The 13670-nt window shown below is 47.0% G+C and overlaps 1 protein-coding gene across 1 annotated transcript in view; it reads right to left on the bottom strand.

Moving 5' to 3' along the window:
* The window catches only part of TGM6 (transglutaminase 6), a 39050-nt gene extending 29378 nt beyond the window's left edge, over positions 1-9672 (bottom strand). The window contains 8 exon segments of the mRNA XM_004285344.2: positions 199-447; positions 526-629; positions 4479-4632; positions 5170-5347; positions 6809-6952; positions 8456-8530; positions 8532-8576; positions 9367-9672. Coding sequence (XP_004285392.2) covers positions 199-447; positions 526-629; positions 4479-4632; positions 5170-5347; positions 6809-6952; positions 8456-8530; positions 8532-8576; positions 9367-9672 — 1255 coding nt within the window.
* Between the last annotated feature and the right edge of the window lie 3998 nt (positions 9673-13670).

Raw genomic sequence — 13670 nt, 5'->3', positions numbered from 1 at the left:
GTGGAAAATCTACTTGCAAACAGAGGAAGTTGTTAATATAAGCTAAAAGTACTTGGCTCAATCTCAGAGGCAGTACTGAAGGAGGCTATCACCACCACATCACATGGGAAAGGGCCTGGCGCCGGGGCGGCCCGTGGTTGTCCCTCTGCAGCAGCCGGGTCACTGGGGAGGCTGATGGAGGCCGCTATACGCCCTTACCTTCCGGATACTTGTAGAGGCTGGTGATGTCCACGTGGGAGTCGCTGCCCACTGCCTTGGTGCTGAGGCACCTCCCGATCTTCTTAGTACTTAATGTCTGAGGACACACGCTCCCGGCTTTATCCTCATTCCAGAGCCAGGTGATGTAGTCCACGTTGACCTCCGCAAACACAGAAGGACTGTCGTGGGCCAAGTGCGCGTCGCCCTTGCGGATGGCGGTGACCGAGGCCGGGCCGCACTGGAACACATCTGCGCAGGAGGGATGGGCGTGAGCAGCTCCAGGGGAGCAAAAGCGGGGGTCTGGGACCTGCCCCCCTAAGCCTGTACTTTCACTCTCCTCCCTGGGGGTGGCATACAGAACCTGCCAACCATTGTAAGCGGGGCCCAGGTCCTGCCGGACAAACCAGCTCTCATTCCAGACATGGAAATTCCTCCCACAGGAGAGGATGGGGCAGGGTGGCCTCCGGTGAGCAGAGAGGAGCCCTCGGAGAGGGAAAGTTCCTGTTGCCAGCTAGGCCCTGGGCCCTGCTCTGTGGCTGAATTTTTTTTTTTTTTTGCGGGACGCGGGCCTCTCACTGTTGTGGCCTCTCCCGTTGCGGAGCACAGGCTCCGGACGCGCAGGCTCAGCGGCCATGGCTCACGGGCCCAGCCGCTCCGCGGCACGTGGGATCTTCCCGGACCGGGGCACGAGCCCGTGTCCCACTGCGCCACCAGGGAAGCCCTGGCTGAATTTTTTGAACCGTTCATCTACTGTAATGATAGAGCACCTAGCATTCATATACCTACAGGCAGACTTTTTAAAATTGCACTTCACTTATTGCACTTTATAGATATTGCATTTTTTACAAATTGAGAGTTTATGGCAACCCTTCCTTAAGTAAGTCTATCTGCCCTGTTTTCCCAATAGCACTTGCTCACTTCATGTCTCTCTGTGCCACATTTTGGTAACTCTTGCAATATTTCAAACGTTTTCATTATTATTGTATTTATTATAGTGATCTGTGATGAGTGATCTTTGATGTTACTAGTACAACATGCTGAAGGCTCAAATGATAGTTAGCATTTAGCAATGAAGTATTTAAAAATTAAGGTATGTAGATTTTTTTTAGACATAATGCTATAGCACGCTTAATAGACTATAGTATAATATAAACATAACTTTTATATGCTCTTTTGGATTAAAAAATTCATGTGACTCACTTTACTGTGATATTTGCTTTATTGAAGTGGTCTGGAACTGAACTGGCACTATCTCCGAGGCCTGCCTGTATGTATAAATATACGTGTGTATATCTATATCTATATATCTATATCTATATATCTAGAACCTGTTGTTCAAGGTCCAGAAATACAACAGCAAATAAGACGGAAGATCCTTGTTCTCGTGCAGCTTACATTCTAACAAAGGAGACAGATAGGGAGACAGGGAAAAGTAAGTAAGCAGATAAATAAAACAATAAAGTAACAATAAATAAACAAATAAATAAAACAATAAAGTAATAATAAATGCCGTGAAGAAAGAGAGGAGCTTTAGTTAGGGAATAACTGCAGGAGACCTACTCTAGGTAAATGACATCTAAGATGAGACTTAAAGTGAAAAGAATTAGCCATAGGAAGAGTGAAGGGAACAGTGTTTCAGACAGAAGGAACAGCATGTGCAAAGGCTCTTGAGACAAGAAAAAACTTAGTGTGTTCAAGGAAAAGAAAGTGTATCTCTGGGCTACGGCAAGCACGGGGGTAGGTAGGTTTCATATTATGCAGAGTTCTGTAGGCCTTCGTTTAGGCTTTAAGTCTCTTATGTTAAAGATGAGAATATGAGATTAGGAAAAGTGACATCATTTGCACAAGGTCACACAGTAAGGAAGCAGCACAGAGAAACGCTTCTTGGCCTGGGTTGGCGTCTTTACTCTGACCTCCAAACTCTTCTTTGGGAAAATATTGTGAAAAGCATTGGGGTTGAAAGGGAGAACATGGACAACCTGTATGGCAACAGAGATCCCCAAAACAAAAAGAAGGGTCTGTCTGTTCTGCATAAAGAGAAGAATGCAATTTTTTTTGGAGTTCCTGTATCTACAAGGCTTCCATGAATAACCTTGTCTGAATGTCTGCTTATACATGTGCAAGTTGTCAAGAAAAGCCGACTTTCTAAAGAGCAGGGGAATAGTGAAGAGCACATAGTACAGAAGGAAACACAGCCAGCCTCAGCAGCCCTCTTCTTAAAATGTCCTTCAGCCACGCCCAGGGGAATGAGCCCAGGACTCCTTCCTCCCAAGCTGATGTCCAGCCTCAGACCATCTCTCTGCCTCTCTTCTCCCCTTTCCTTCTCCTCTTTTTGGTTTTCCAAAAGCTTTGTTTGTAAAGGCAAATATTTGGTCCAGCCATGTGAGGTGGTTAGATAAACAATGGTTTTGCTGTACAATTGAAAGGCAGGACAGGTTTGTAACTTCTCATCCACTCACTAGCTGTGGAGCCTTAGACAAGTTACTTAACCTCTCTGTTTCCTCATCTGCAAAATAGAGATAACAATACTAGCTTGCTTACAAGGTTGTTTAGAGGAATGAATTAGTACACAGGTACACCTTGGAGATATTGTGGATTAGGTTCCAGACCACTACATGTGGATAAAATGTGGATACAGCAATAAAGCAAGCCACACAAACTTTTTTGGTTTCCCAGTGCATATAAAAGTTATGCTTACAGTATGCTGTAATCTATTAAGTATGCAATAACATTACGTCTAATAAAACAATGTACATACTTTAATGAAGCTGTTGGAAAAATGATGCCAATAGACTTGCTTGCCACAAGATTGCCACAAACCTTCAATTTGTAAAAAAATGCAATGTCTGGGGCTTCCCTGGTGGCGCAGTGGTTGAGAGTCCGCCTGCCGATGCAGGGGACGCGGGTTCGTGTCCTGGTCCGGGAGGATCTCACATGCCGCGGAGCGGCAGGGCCCGTGAGCCATGGCCGCTGAGCCTGCGCGTCTGGAGCCTGTGCTCCGCAACGGGAGAGGCCACAACAGTGAGAGGCCCGCGTACCGCAAAAAAAAAAAAAAAAAAAAAAAAGAAAGAAATAAAAATGCAATGTCTGTGAAGCACAATAAAAAGAAGAGTAATAAAATGAGGTCAGCCTGCATGTGCAGCACAACTGGGTCTGGCATAGACGAGGTGCTCACTGGGCACGGTGTTACTACTTTTTAAACACTATAAAAAATAAGGGGACTTCCCTGGTGATGCATTGATTAAGAATCCACCTGCCAATGCAGGGGACACAGGTTCGAGCCCTGGTGGAGGAAGATCCCATATGCCGTGGAGCAGCTAAGTCCATGCGCCACAACTATTGAGCCTGCGCTCTACAGCCCGCGAGCCACAACTACTGAGCCCGTGCGCCACAACTACTGAAGCCCGCGCGTCTACAGCCCGTGCTCTGCAAAAAGAGAAGCCACCTCAATGAGAAGCCCGCACACCGCAACGGAGTAGCCCCCGCTCGCCGCAACTAGAGAAAGCCCGCGTGCAGCAACGAAGACCCAACGCAGCCAAAAATAAATAAATAAATAAATAAATAAATTAGAAAAAAAAAGAAAGGAAACCTTGTATGTACCAATATGGAATTGTTTCATGCAGAGCAAAATGAACAGTTTACATTATGCTGCCGATATTAAGTGAGGGGAAGTGGGGGTGGGTGGGGATTGTGCATATGTGTGCCCCTGTAGCTGCAGGGCTTCTCTCTGATGTTGTGTCCAGAAGGAGGAGGGGGAGGCTGGCAATGGAGAGAGGGAGACTTACACTGTAGCCCATTCTGTACCTTTTGAATATTAAAGCACATGAATGTATCTCCTACTTTAAAAAATCAAATCAAAATGAATTTTGTAAAGCTTTGTGCAAAGAGTTTTGCTTGAGCTGAGAAAGGAGCTTGTTTCCCACCTGAGACACAGCTCAGTGCACAGGCAGCTGACAGACAGCAGGAGCGGGATACAGAGGTGACTCTGCAGGGGCGGGACTTGGCCCCACCTGCAAGTCACAGGTGTCTAGGGGAGGGCTCATAGCCCTGCAGAGCGGAGAGCCAGGGGTACAAGGCTGTCAAATCCTGAGCCCACCTCTTGGCTTCTGAGTCATGTGTCCAAAGACCCCTGTATCTCAGAAGAGGAGTCACCCTGCCAGGGACCACCCCCTCTGCTGGGCACCTGTCACCCCTTCCAGAACTGGCTCAGACTCAGTGGAGCTGAGCTCCATCTGGGAGGGCCTCAGGGTGCCCCTGGGAGCCAGCGGCTGAGGACCCACCACATGCTGTCCTCCATCAAGTCCTCCAGTGTCCACCCGAAGGAGTCCATGTACTTGTCCACACTAAGGTTTCTGCCCGTGTCATGTGCCAAGTTAAATTTGGACACAATCCGTGTCGAAATCCCCAAGCACCCAAGGAGTGAAGAGCAGGATGCTTGCAAGATTCCAGGACAGGCCGGGACCCCAGACTCAGGGAGGAGTGGTGTGGCCTCCCCTAGCAGGCCGCCTGCCTCAGGTCTGGCCACAGCCCCCTCCCTATCTTTGCCAGGGCCGACTCTCGTCTCCACTCTGAGAAACACCTCCATCTCCTGTACATTCTCTCAGGGGACTTCTAGAGTCACCACCACCCCCCCCCCCCATTTGAATAGATGGACTCTGAGGCTGGCAGGACCTTGGAAGCCATATAATAACCCTATAATAGCCATAATAGCCTGTAGGGACTGAGGACCCAGGACCACAAGACTCACTCAAGGGCACTCAGTGGGCTTGAGAGGTGGGACTCCTGTAAAATAAAAGACCAAAAGTCACATAAATGAGGGATCTGGTTTCTCTCTTCATTACCCAGACTTCTATTTCCCCATCACTAATAAAGAAAGATTTTTTTTGTTGGGGGAGGAATGCCTATGCAAATATATGGAAACAAATGCAAACTGAGCTGACTAGGGGTTGGGGAACTTCTTTCCCAGGGTACCTGTACACATGACTCCAGCAAAGACCCAGCACTGGCCGTATCTGACTGGCTTGAACCTGCCCTTGAACGACTTGTGCAGAATGGCCACGCTGCCACGCCAGTGCAGCGGGCTGGTGCTGCCACCGTACTTGCCCTGCCACTGGCCTTGTACCATGCCCTGGTCGTTGTTGCTGTTCACCTGGGTAGAGGAGGCCAAAAATCCACCACCAGGCAGGGCTTCCCTCTTCAGGAACATTGCCATCGTAAAATCATCTCCAACTTTGGGCCACCCATTTATTTGGGGCCACTGCTTGTTTTTAAACTGTCTGAAAATTGGGGCCATCTGCTGTTTTAAAATACCTACTTTTTGGTACCATTTATCATTTTCAGTTACCTTCCATTCGGATGCTCTATTGCTGAAAATCGTATTCAGTTTTAGAGCATTTCCTGTTTTAAGTAATCTGTTTTTTTGGGACTGTTGGTGGTAATGATAGTTATAGAGATGCTTAACATTCATTAAATGTTTACCGTGTGCCAGACACTATTCTAAGGGTTTAGCACACATTATATTAATCTATGTTAGTCTATGATGTAGGTTCTATTACTTCCTTTTTTTTTCAGATGAGGAAACTGAGATTCATAGAGGTTAGGGCACTTGCTCAAATCGCACAGCAAGTTAGCAAAAGGGGTTCAGGAGTTCAGGACTTTGACTTGGGAGCCTGTATCGCTATCCTACAGGGTTGTACCACTCTACTGTTCGGGACTGGTCACTGCTTTTGATTCTCTGTGCTCCAACATGTCTCTGAAGTCTTGAGGAATTGAGAGTATCAAATATGAGAAAAACAGCTTTGCCCATTTTGGGAATCACAGTTACCCACCCACTGATCTTAACACCTACTTGCTATAGAGAGAGCTAGTAGGCCCTCTGGCTACCTTCCAAGGAGGAAGCACTGGCATGTAATAGATTAAAGATGGTACTCCTCTCACAGCGAGGTGGTTCTGTGTACCCTTTCCCTGAATCTGGGTTGGCCTGTGACTACTTTGATTAATGACATGGTGGAAGTGATGTTGTGCCTGTTTCCAGGCCCAGGCTTTATGAGACTGGCAGCTTCCACTTAATTTTAGAATAATCGCTTGGGGAGAAGCCAGCTGCCTTATCTGATTACCCTGAGACTGCCATGCTTTGAGGAAGCCCAACCTAGCCATGTGGAAAGGCTGCATGGAGACACAGAAAAATGACTGGCCAGACCCAGCTCTTCCAACCATCCCAGCCCAGGGGCCAGACATGAGAGTGAGCAAGCCACCTGGGCATTCCAGTTCCAGCAGACACAGCATGGAAGAGAACCAAGGAAACATTGACTGTTGGAACAAATGCCCTAGATATATGGTCCCGTCAAACCATCACAGACATCTGCAGCCATTCAGACACACCCAGCTGAAGCAGCTTGGAACAGAGGTGTTCTGTCCTCACGTTGCCCTCACCAAGTCCCTGATTTGCAAAGTTGTCAACATAGTAAATGGCTGTTTTATACCACTGAGTTTTGGGGTGATTCGTTATGCACCAGTAGAGAATTAAAACAAGAGGTGATGGGAAAAATCTTAGGGTGTGGCCCTGGAGTTGGCCCGGGGACCCACGAGGGAGTGAGCATGCAGGCATAGCTGGGCTCCTTATCATGGCGCTGATGGCTCCAGTGACGTAGATGGGGTCGTAGTGGTGGGACGCTTTGGTGGTGGCTGGGTCATCTTGGTGACTAGGGCTTCGGTCCAGGATGCAGAAGCAGATGTCCAGGATGTCCTCCTCAAACTGTCCCCAGAGAGGCTGCTCTTAGAGGCCAGAGCCACACCTGCACTTCAGACCCTCTCACAACCCTCCCCTAGTCAGTCACTGTATTGTGCAGGGAGTTTGCCTACCCCACTGCCCACCCGTCCAGCCCCTCCAGGGACACAACAGAGCACACCCAAGTCTCAAAAACCCTCTTTCAAAGAGTCACTGGGAACCAGAAGCTCAGCCTTAATCACCTCCCTTCCCTGTTCAGTAGGCCCATGGCTCCCCACGAACCACAGTAAAGTTCATGATAAACTGGGACTCTGGAGCCACATCGATCCCACTGGTTTACATAATGTTTTCAAATGACTTAGTTGACAACATTTAAAAACTGGGGGATTTTCACATACAAATTAAGATTTCTGGTCTTTGAAAATTGGGAAGGTCTGGGAACCCTGGGCTCACTTTCCTATGTGGCAATAAGAAGTGGATGCTGGGTTTCCCTGGTGGTGCAGTGATTGAGAGTCCGCCTGCCGATGCAGGGGACACGGGTTCGTGCCCTGGTCCGGGAAGATCCCAGATGCCGCGGAGTGGCTGGGCCTGTGAGCCATGGCCACTGAGCCTGCTCATCCGGAGCCTGTGCTCCGCAGCGGGAGAGGCCACAGCTGTGCGAGGCCCACATACCACACACACACACACACAAAACAAACAAAAAAAACGAAGTGGATGCTGAGATGGGGTTACCCTTAGATGGACCTTAAACTCTCTGGTATATCATCCCTGCCCAGCCCCTGAGCCCCAGATGCTTTCAAACCCCAGCTCCTCAGTCTGACAGTCAAGGCTCTCGACTTGCCCGGAGCCCGGGCAGACAGAGCTCCTCTACAGAACCTCCGCTACTCTCTGGCTCCCCTCCTCCACTGCTCTGTCTGCTCTTCCTTCTGCCTGTCCAGATCCTGCCCGACTTTGGGGGCTCCACCCCAATATCATGAAGCCTTCTGCAATCCCTGAGTTGGAGTTTCCCTTCATGACCTTCTGAACTCCCTCTGCTCCCATCTCTACCTTTCCAACCGCCTCCGCCCCCTCCCACAACATCTCACCTTGTATTGTAGCTACTTATCTAAGTCAGGGGCTCTCAAAATGTGGTTCCAGGCCAGCGACGGCAGCAGCACCTGGTAACTTGCTAGAAATACAGACTCTCAGGCCCCACCTCAGACCTAGTGAATCAGCAACTTGGGGAGTTGTGGCCCAGCCACCTGTGTGTTTTAACGAGCCCTCGGTGGCCTTCTGGTGCACACTCAAGATTGAGAGCCCCTGATCTAAGCTATTTATTTGTACCCAATGTACCACCCCTTCCCAAGGACCCAGCACAACTAGTAGTAGAGACTGGAGAAGTGGACTTGGTCTAAGAGTCAGCCCAGCTTGTCCCTCCTGGGAAGAAGAGGGCAGACATAATGGCTCCTGCACTGACTTTTCCCATCTCCCCAGCCCCCCTTCTGTCTCTTATGACTCTCAGTCCCCCTTCTGGCCTGGGTCCCTGGAGACCTTCCTGAAGTTCCAGCCTTGGGCTCAGATGTGCTTCTCCACTCCTCGGAAGATGATCCCGCTGTCATTGAGCATGTATGTACTCCTGTCTCTCTTCCTCTGTGGCCAGAAACACATCATCCTCTGAAAGGCAGTGGTTGGGTCTGGCGTGGGCAGGGAGTCTGGCCTCACTGGCCTGGGGAAAGGGCTACAGCAGGGCTCAGCTGCAGGATGGCGCCTAGAGGCTGCTGGGGCAGGAGAGGTCAAGAGGGGCTTGCTGGCTCCCAGGCTGCCTCCCGGCCAAGCCCTACTCTACCTGGCCGGTCTTTCCCCAGGCAGGGACCACCCCCAACCCAGCCCCAGATGGAAGGAATTTAGAAGTCCTGATGCTTTCGAGTGACCTGATTTAATGACAATGGCAGGTTCATATTTCTTAAACATTAATAAGAATACTGATCCAGGCTACTGCTTACTGACTTACCCCTTAATAAGAATACTTACCCCAGTACTCCTTAAGATGTGCCTTGCATATTACAAACATTAGTTCTATGGTTTCTCACCATAACACTAAGAGGTAGGCACTGTTATTCTCATATTACAGGTGAGGAAACTGAGACTCAGAGGGAAGAAACTTAGCAAAGCTGGGACTAAACCAAGGCTGTCTGGTGGCTGAAACCTGGCTCTTATCCAATCCTAGGCCTCTCCTGCCATTAGGCCCCCTCCTTGCCCACTGGCCTCCATACACCAGAACCCACTAATACCTGCCCTTCTGTCGCGGCAGGTTTGGAACATCTGCTACCAGCTTCCTCTGTCCCGTGCCTGTCTCCTCCTGGGCCCACTCTTGCCAAGCCCTTGGCATTCATCTCCCTGTCCCTAACTTGCCTCCCAGGACTTCCTGAAGGACAGCTTCCAGGAAAACCTCAGCCTTGGACTCAGGAGCTCGTATCTGGGCACCATGGGTTGAAAAGCAGAACAAACCCGCCCAGCTTCCTGTTACTGTGTTTGCAGCGAGAGGAAACCTTGGTGCTCAGCTGGTAGCAGGCAATGACAGCATCTGGAGGGTTGGTGAGGCTGATGGTCATGGTGTTCTCCATATGAGCCTCCTTCACTGCCATCCAGGCATTGCTCTCCAGCTCCGATGTCTGGAACACAGCTTTGGTGCGGAGGGCCTCAGAAGCCTGGGGTCCTGGCAGAGAGGAGAGGGAATCAGGAGACCCAGCCACCCACAGGAAGCTCATCTCTGGAGAAAGGGAAAAGCTACAGACCTGGAAGACCAAACTTCAGGCCTTGAGCTGCTGGGACACTGCTGTGGGGAAGGGCCTGACCAAGATGCAAGAGGGCCAGCTGTAGGGAGGGGTCCACTTTAGCTGTTCTGACTTCCACCCACTTCCTGGATCAAGGAGGAAGTGAAAGCACTCTTTGAAACCAAAGTGTGCCTTCTGTCTGATCAGCAAAGGAAAGCATGGACTCCAAAATGATGAACTTCCATACCCTTCCAGAGCTCTGGATTTCTTGGTGTGCCTAGGATTCCAGAGTTGTCATCTCATCTGTCCCACTGCCTGCTGGCAGCATCTTCCAACCATCCCCAGAAAGCTGTCATCAAAAGCCTCCAGGAGCCTGAACAAAGATGGCAGAGTAGAAAGACGTGCTCTCACTGCCTCTAGTGAGAACACCAGAGTCACAGCTAGCGGCTGGACAATTATTGACAGGAAGACACTGGAAGTCACCAAAAAAGATACCCCACAACCAAAGACAAATGAGAAGCCATAATTTGACGGTAGGAGGGGCACAATCACAACAAAATCTAAGACCATAACTGCTGGGTGGGTGACTCACAGACTGGAGAACACTTATACCACAGAAGTCCACCCACTGGAGTGAAGGTTCTGAGCCCCATGTCAGGCTTACTAACCTGGGGTCTGAAAACAGAAGGAGGAATTCCTAGAGAATCAGACTTTGAAGGGTAGCAGGATTCGACTGCAGGACTTCGACAGGACTGCGTGAAACAGAGACTCCACTCTTGGAGGGAACACACAAAATAGTGTGTGCATCAGGATCCAGGGGAAGGCCAGTGAACCCAGGGGAGACTGAACCAGACCTACCGGCTAGTGTTGGAGGGTCTCCTGCAGAGGCAGGGGATGGCTGTGGCTCATCGTGAGGACAAGGACACTGGCAGCAGAAATTCTGGGAAGTACTCCTTGGCATGAGCCCTCCCAGAGGCTGCCATTAGCCCCATCAAAGAACCCAGGGAGGCTCCAGTGTTGGGTTGCCTCAGGCCAAACAACCAACAAGAGGGAACATCAGCAGTCAAGCGGATTAAAGTTTTACTGAGCTCTGCCCACCAGAGCAACAGTCAGCTCCACCCACCACCAGTCCCTCCCATCAGGAGACCTGCACAAGCCTCTTAGGTAGCCTCATCTACCAGACAACAGACAGCAGAAGCAAGAAGAACTACAATCCTGCAGCCTGTGGAACAAAAACCACATTCACAGAAATATAGACAAGATGAAAAGGCAGAGGGCTATGTACCAGATGAAGTAACAAGATAAAACCCCAGAAAAACAACTCAATGAGATAGAGATAGGCAAACTTCCAGAAAAAGAATTCAGAATAATGATAGTGAAGATGAAACAGGACCTTGGAAAAACAATGGAGGCAAAGATGGAGAAGATGCAATAAATGTTTAACAAAGACCTAGAAGAATTAAAGAACAAACAAACAGAGATGAACAATACAGTAACTGAAATGAAAACTACACTAGAAGGAATCAATAGCAGAAAAACTGAGGCAGAAGAACGGACAAGTGACCTGGAAGACAGAATGGAGGAATTCACTGCTGCAGAACAGAATAAAGAAAAAAGAATGAAAAGAAATGAAGACAGCCTAAGAGACCTCTTGAAAAGCATTAAATGCAACAACGTTCGCATTATAGGGGTCCCAGAAGGAGAAGGGAGAGAGAAAGGAGGCGAGAAAATATTTGAAGAGATTATAGTCCAAAATTTCACTAACATGGGAAAGGAAATAGCCACTCAAGTCCAGGAAATGCAGCAAGTCCCAACAGGATAAACCCAAGGAGAAACACGCCGAGACACATAGTAATCAAATTGGCAAAAATTAAAGGCAAAGAAAAATTATTGAAAGCAGCAAGGGAAAAATGACAAATAACATGCAAGGGAACTCTCATAAGGTTAACAGCTGATTTCTCAGCAGAAACTCTACAAGCCAGAAGGGAGTGGCAGGTTTACCTAAAGTGATGAAAGGGAAGAACATACAACCAAGATTACTCTACCCGGCAAGGAACTCATTCAGATTTGATGGAGAAATCAAAACCTTTACAGACAAGCAAAATCTAAGAGAATTCAGCACCACCAAACCAGCTCTACAACAAATGCTAAAGGATCTTCTCTAAGTGGGAGACACAAGAGAAGAAAAGGACCTACAGAAACAAACCCAAAACAATTAAGAAAATGGTCATAGGAACATACATATTGATGGATTAAATGCTCCAACCAAAACACAGTCTTGCTGAATGGACACAAAAACAAGACCCATATATATGCTGTCTACAAGAGACCCACTTCAGATCTAGGGACACATACAGATCGAAAGAGAGGGGATGGAAGAAGATATTCCATGCAAATGGAAATCAAAAGAAAGCTGGAGTAGCAACACTCATATCAGATAAAATAGACGTTAAAATTAAAAATGTTACAAGAAGCAAGGAAGGACACTACATAATGATCAAGGGGTCAATCGAAGAAGAAGCTATGACAATTATAAATATATATGCACCCAACATAAGAGCACATCAATACATAAGGCAACTGCTAACAGCTATAAAAGAGGAAATTAACAGTAACCCAATAATAGGGGGGGGACATTAACATCTCACTTACACCAATGGACAGATTATCCAAAATAAAAAAGGAAACAGAAGCTTTAAATGACACAATAGACCAGATAGATTTAATTGATATTTATAGGACATTCCATCCAAAAACAACAGATTACACTTTCTTCTCAAGTGTGCATGGAACATTCTCCAGGATAGATCATACCTTGGGTCACAAATCAAGCCTCAGTAAATTTAAGAAAATTGAAATCATATCAAGCATCTTTTCTGACCACAACGCTATGAGATTAGAAATAAATTACAGGAAAAAAAAAACGTAGAAAACACTAACACACAGAAGTTAAACAATATGTTACTAAATAACCAAGAGATCACTGAAGAAGTCAAAAAGGAAATCAAAAAATGCCTACAGACAAATGACAATGAAAACACAATGATCCAAAACCTATGGGATGCAGCAAAAGCAGTTCTAAGAGGGAAGTTTATAGCTATACAAGCCTACCTCAAGAAACAAGAAATATCTCAAATAAACAATCTAACCTTACACCTAAAGGAACTAGAGAAATAAGAACAAACGAAACCCAAAGTTAGCAGAAGGAAAGAAATCATAAAGATCAGAGCAGAAATAAATGAAATAGAAACAAAGAAAACAATAGCAAAGATCAATAAAACTAAAAGCTGGTTCTTTGAGAAGATAAAGAAAATGGATAAACCATTAGCCAGACTCATCAGGAAAAAGAGGACACAAATCAATAAGATTAGAAATGAAAAAGGAGAAGTTACAACAGACACCACAGAAATACAAAGCATCCTAAGAGAGTACTACAAGTAACTGTATGCCAATAAAATGGACAACCTGGAAGAAACGGACAAATTCTTAGAAAGGTATAACCTTCCAAGACTGAACCAGGAAAAAATAGAAAATATGAACAGACCAATCACAAGTAAGGAAATTGAAACTGTGATTAAAAAACTTCCAACAAAAAAAAAGTCCAGGACCAGATGGCTTCACAGGTGAATTCTATCAAACATTTCGAGAAGAGCTAACAGCCAACCTTCTCAAACTCTTCCAAAAAACTGCAGAGGAAGGAACACTCCCAAACTCATTCTATGAGGCCAGCATCACCCTGATACCAAAACCAGAAAAAGATACTACAACAAAAAGAAATTACAGACCAAAATCACTGATGCAAAAACCCTCAAAAAAATACTAGCAAACAGAATCCAACAACCCATTAAAAGGATCATACAGCATGATCAAGTGGGATTTATCCCAGGGAGGCAAGGATTCTTCAATATACGCAAATGAATCAATGTGATACACCATATTAACAAATTGAAGAATAAAAACCATATGATCATCTCAATAGAAGCAGAAAAAGC

The sequence above is a fragment of the Orcinus orca genome, chromosome 16 (assembly GCF_937001465.1).
Source record: "Orcinus orca chromosome 16, mOrcOrc1.1, whole genome shotgun sequence".
Classification (NCBI taxonomy): Eukaryota; Metazoa; Chordata; class Mammalia; order Artiodactyla; family Delphinidae; genus Orcinus; species Orcinus orca.
Note: the sequence above shows the minus strand (reverse complement) of the source record. Positions and strands in the feature narration are given on the sequence as shown.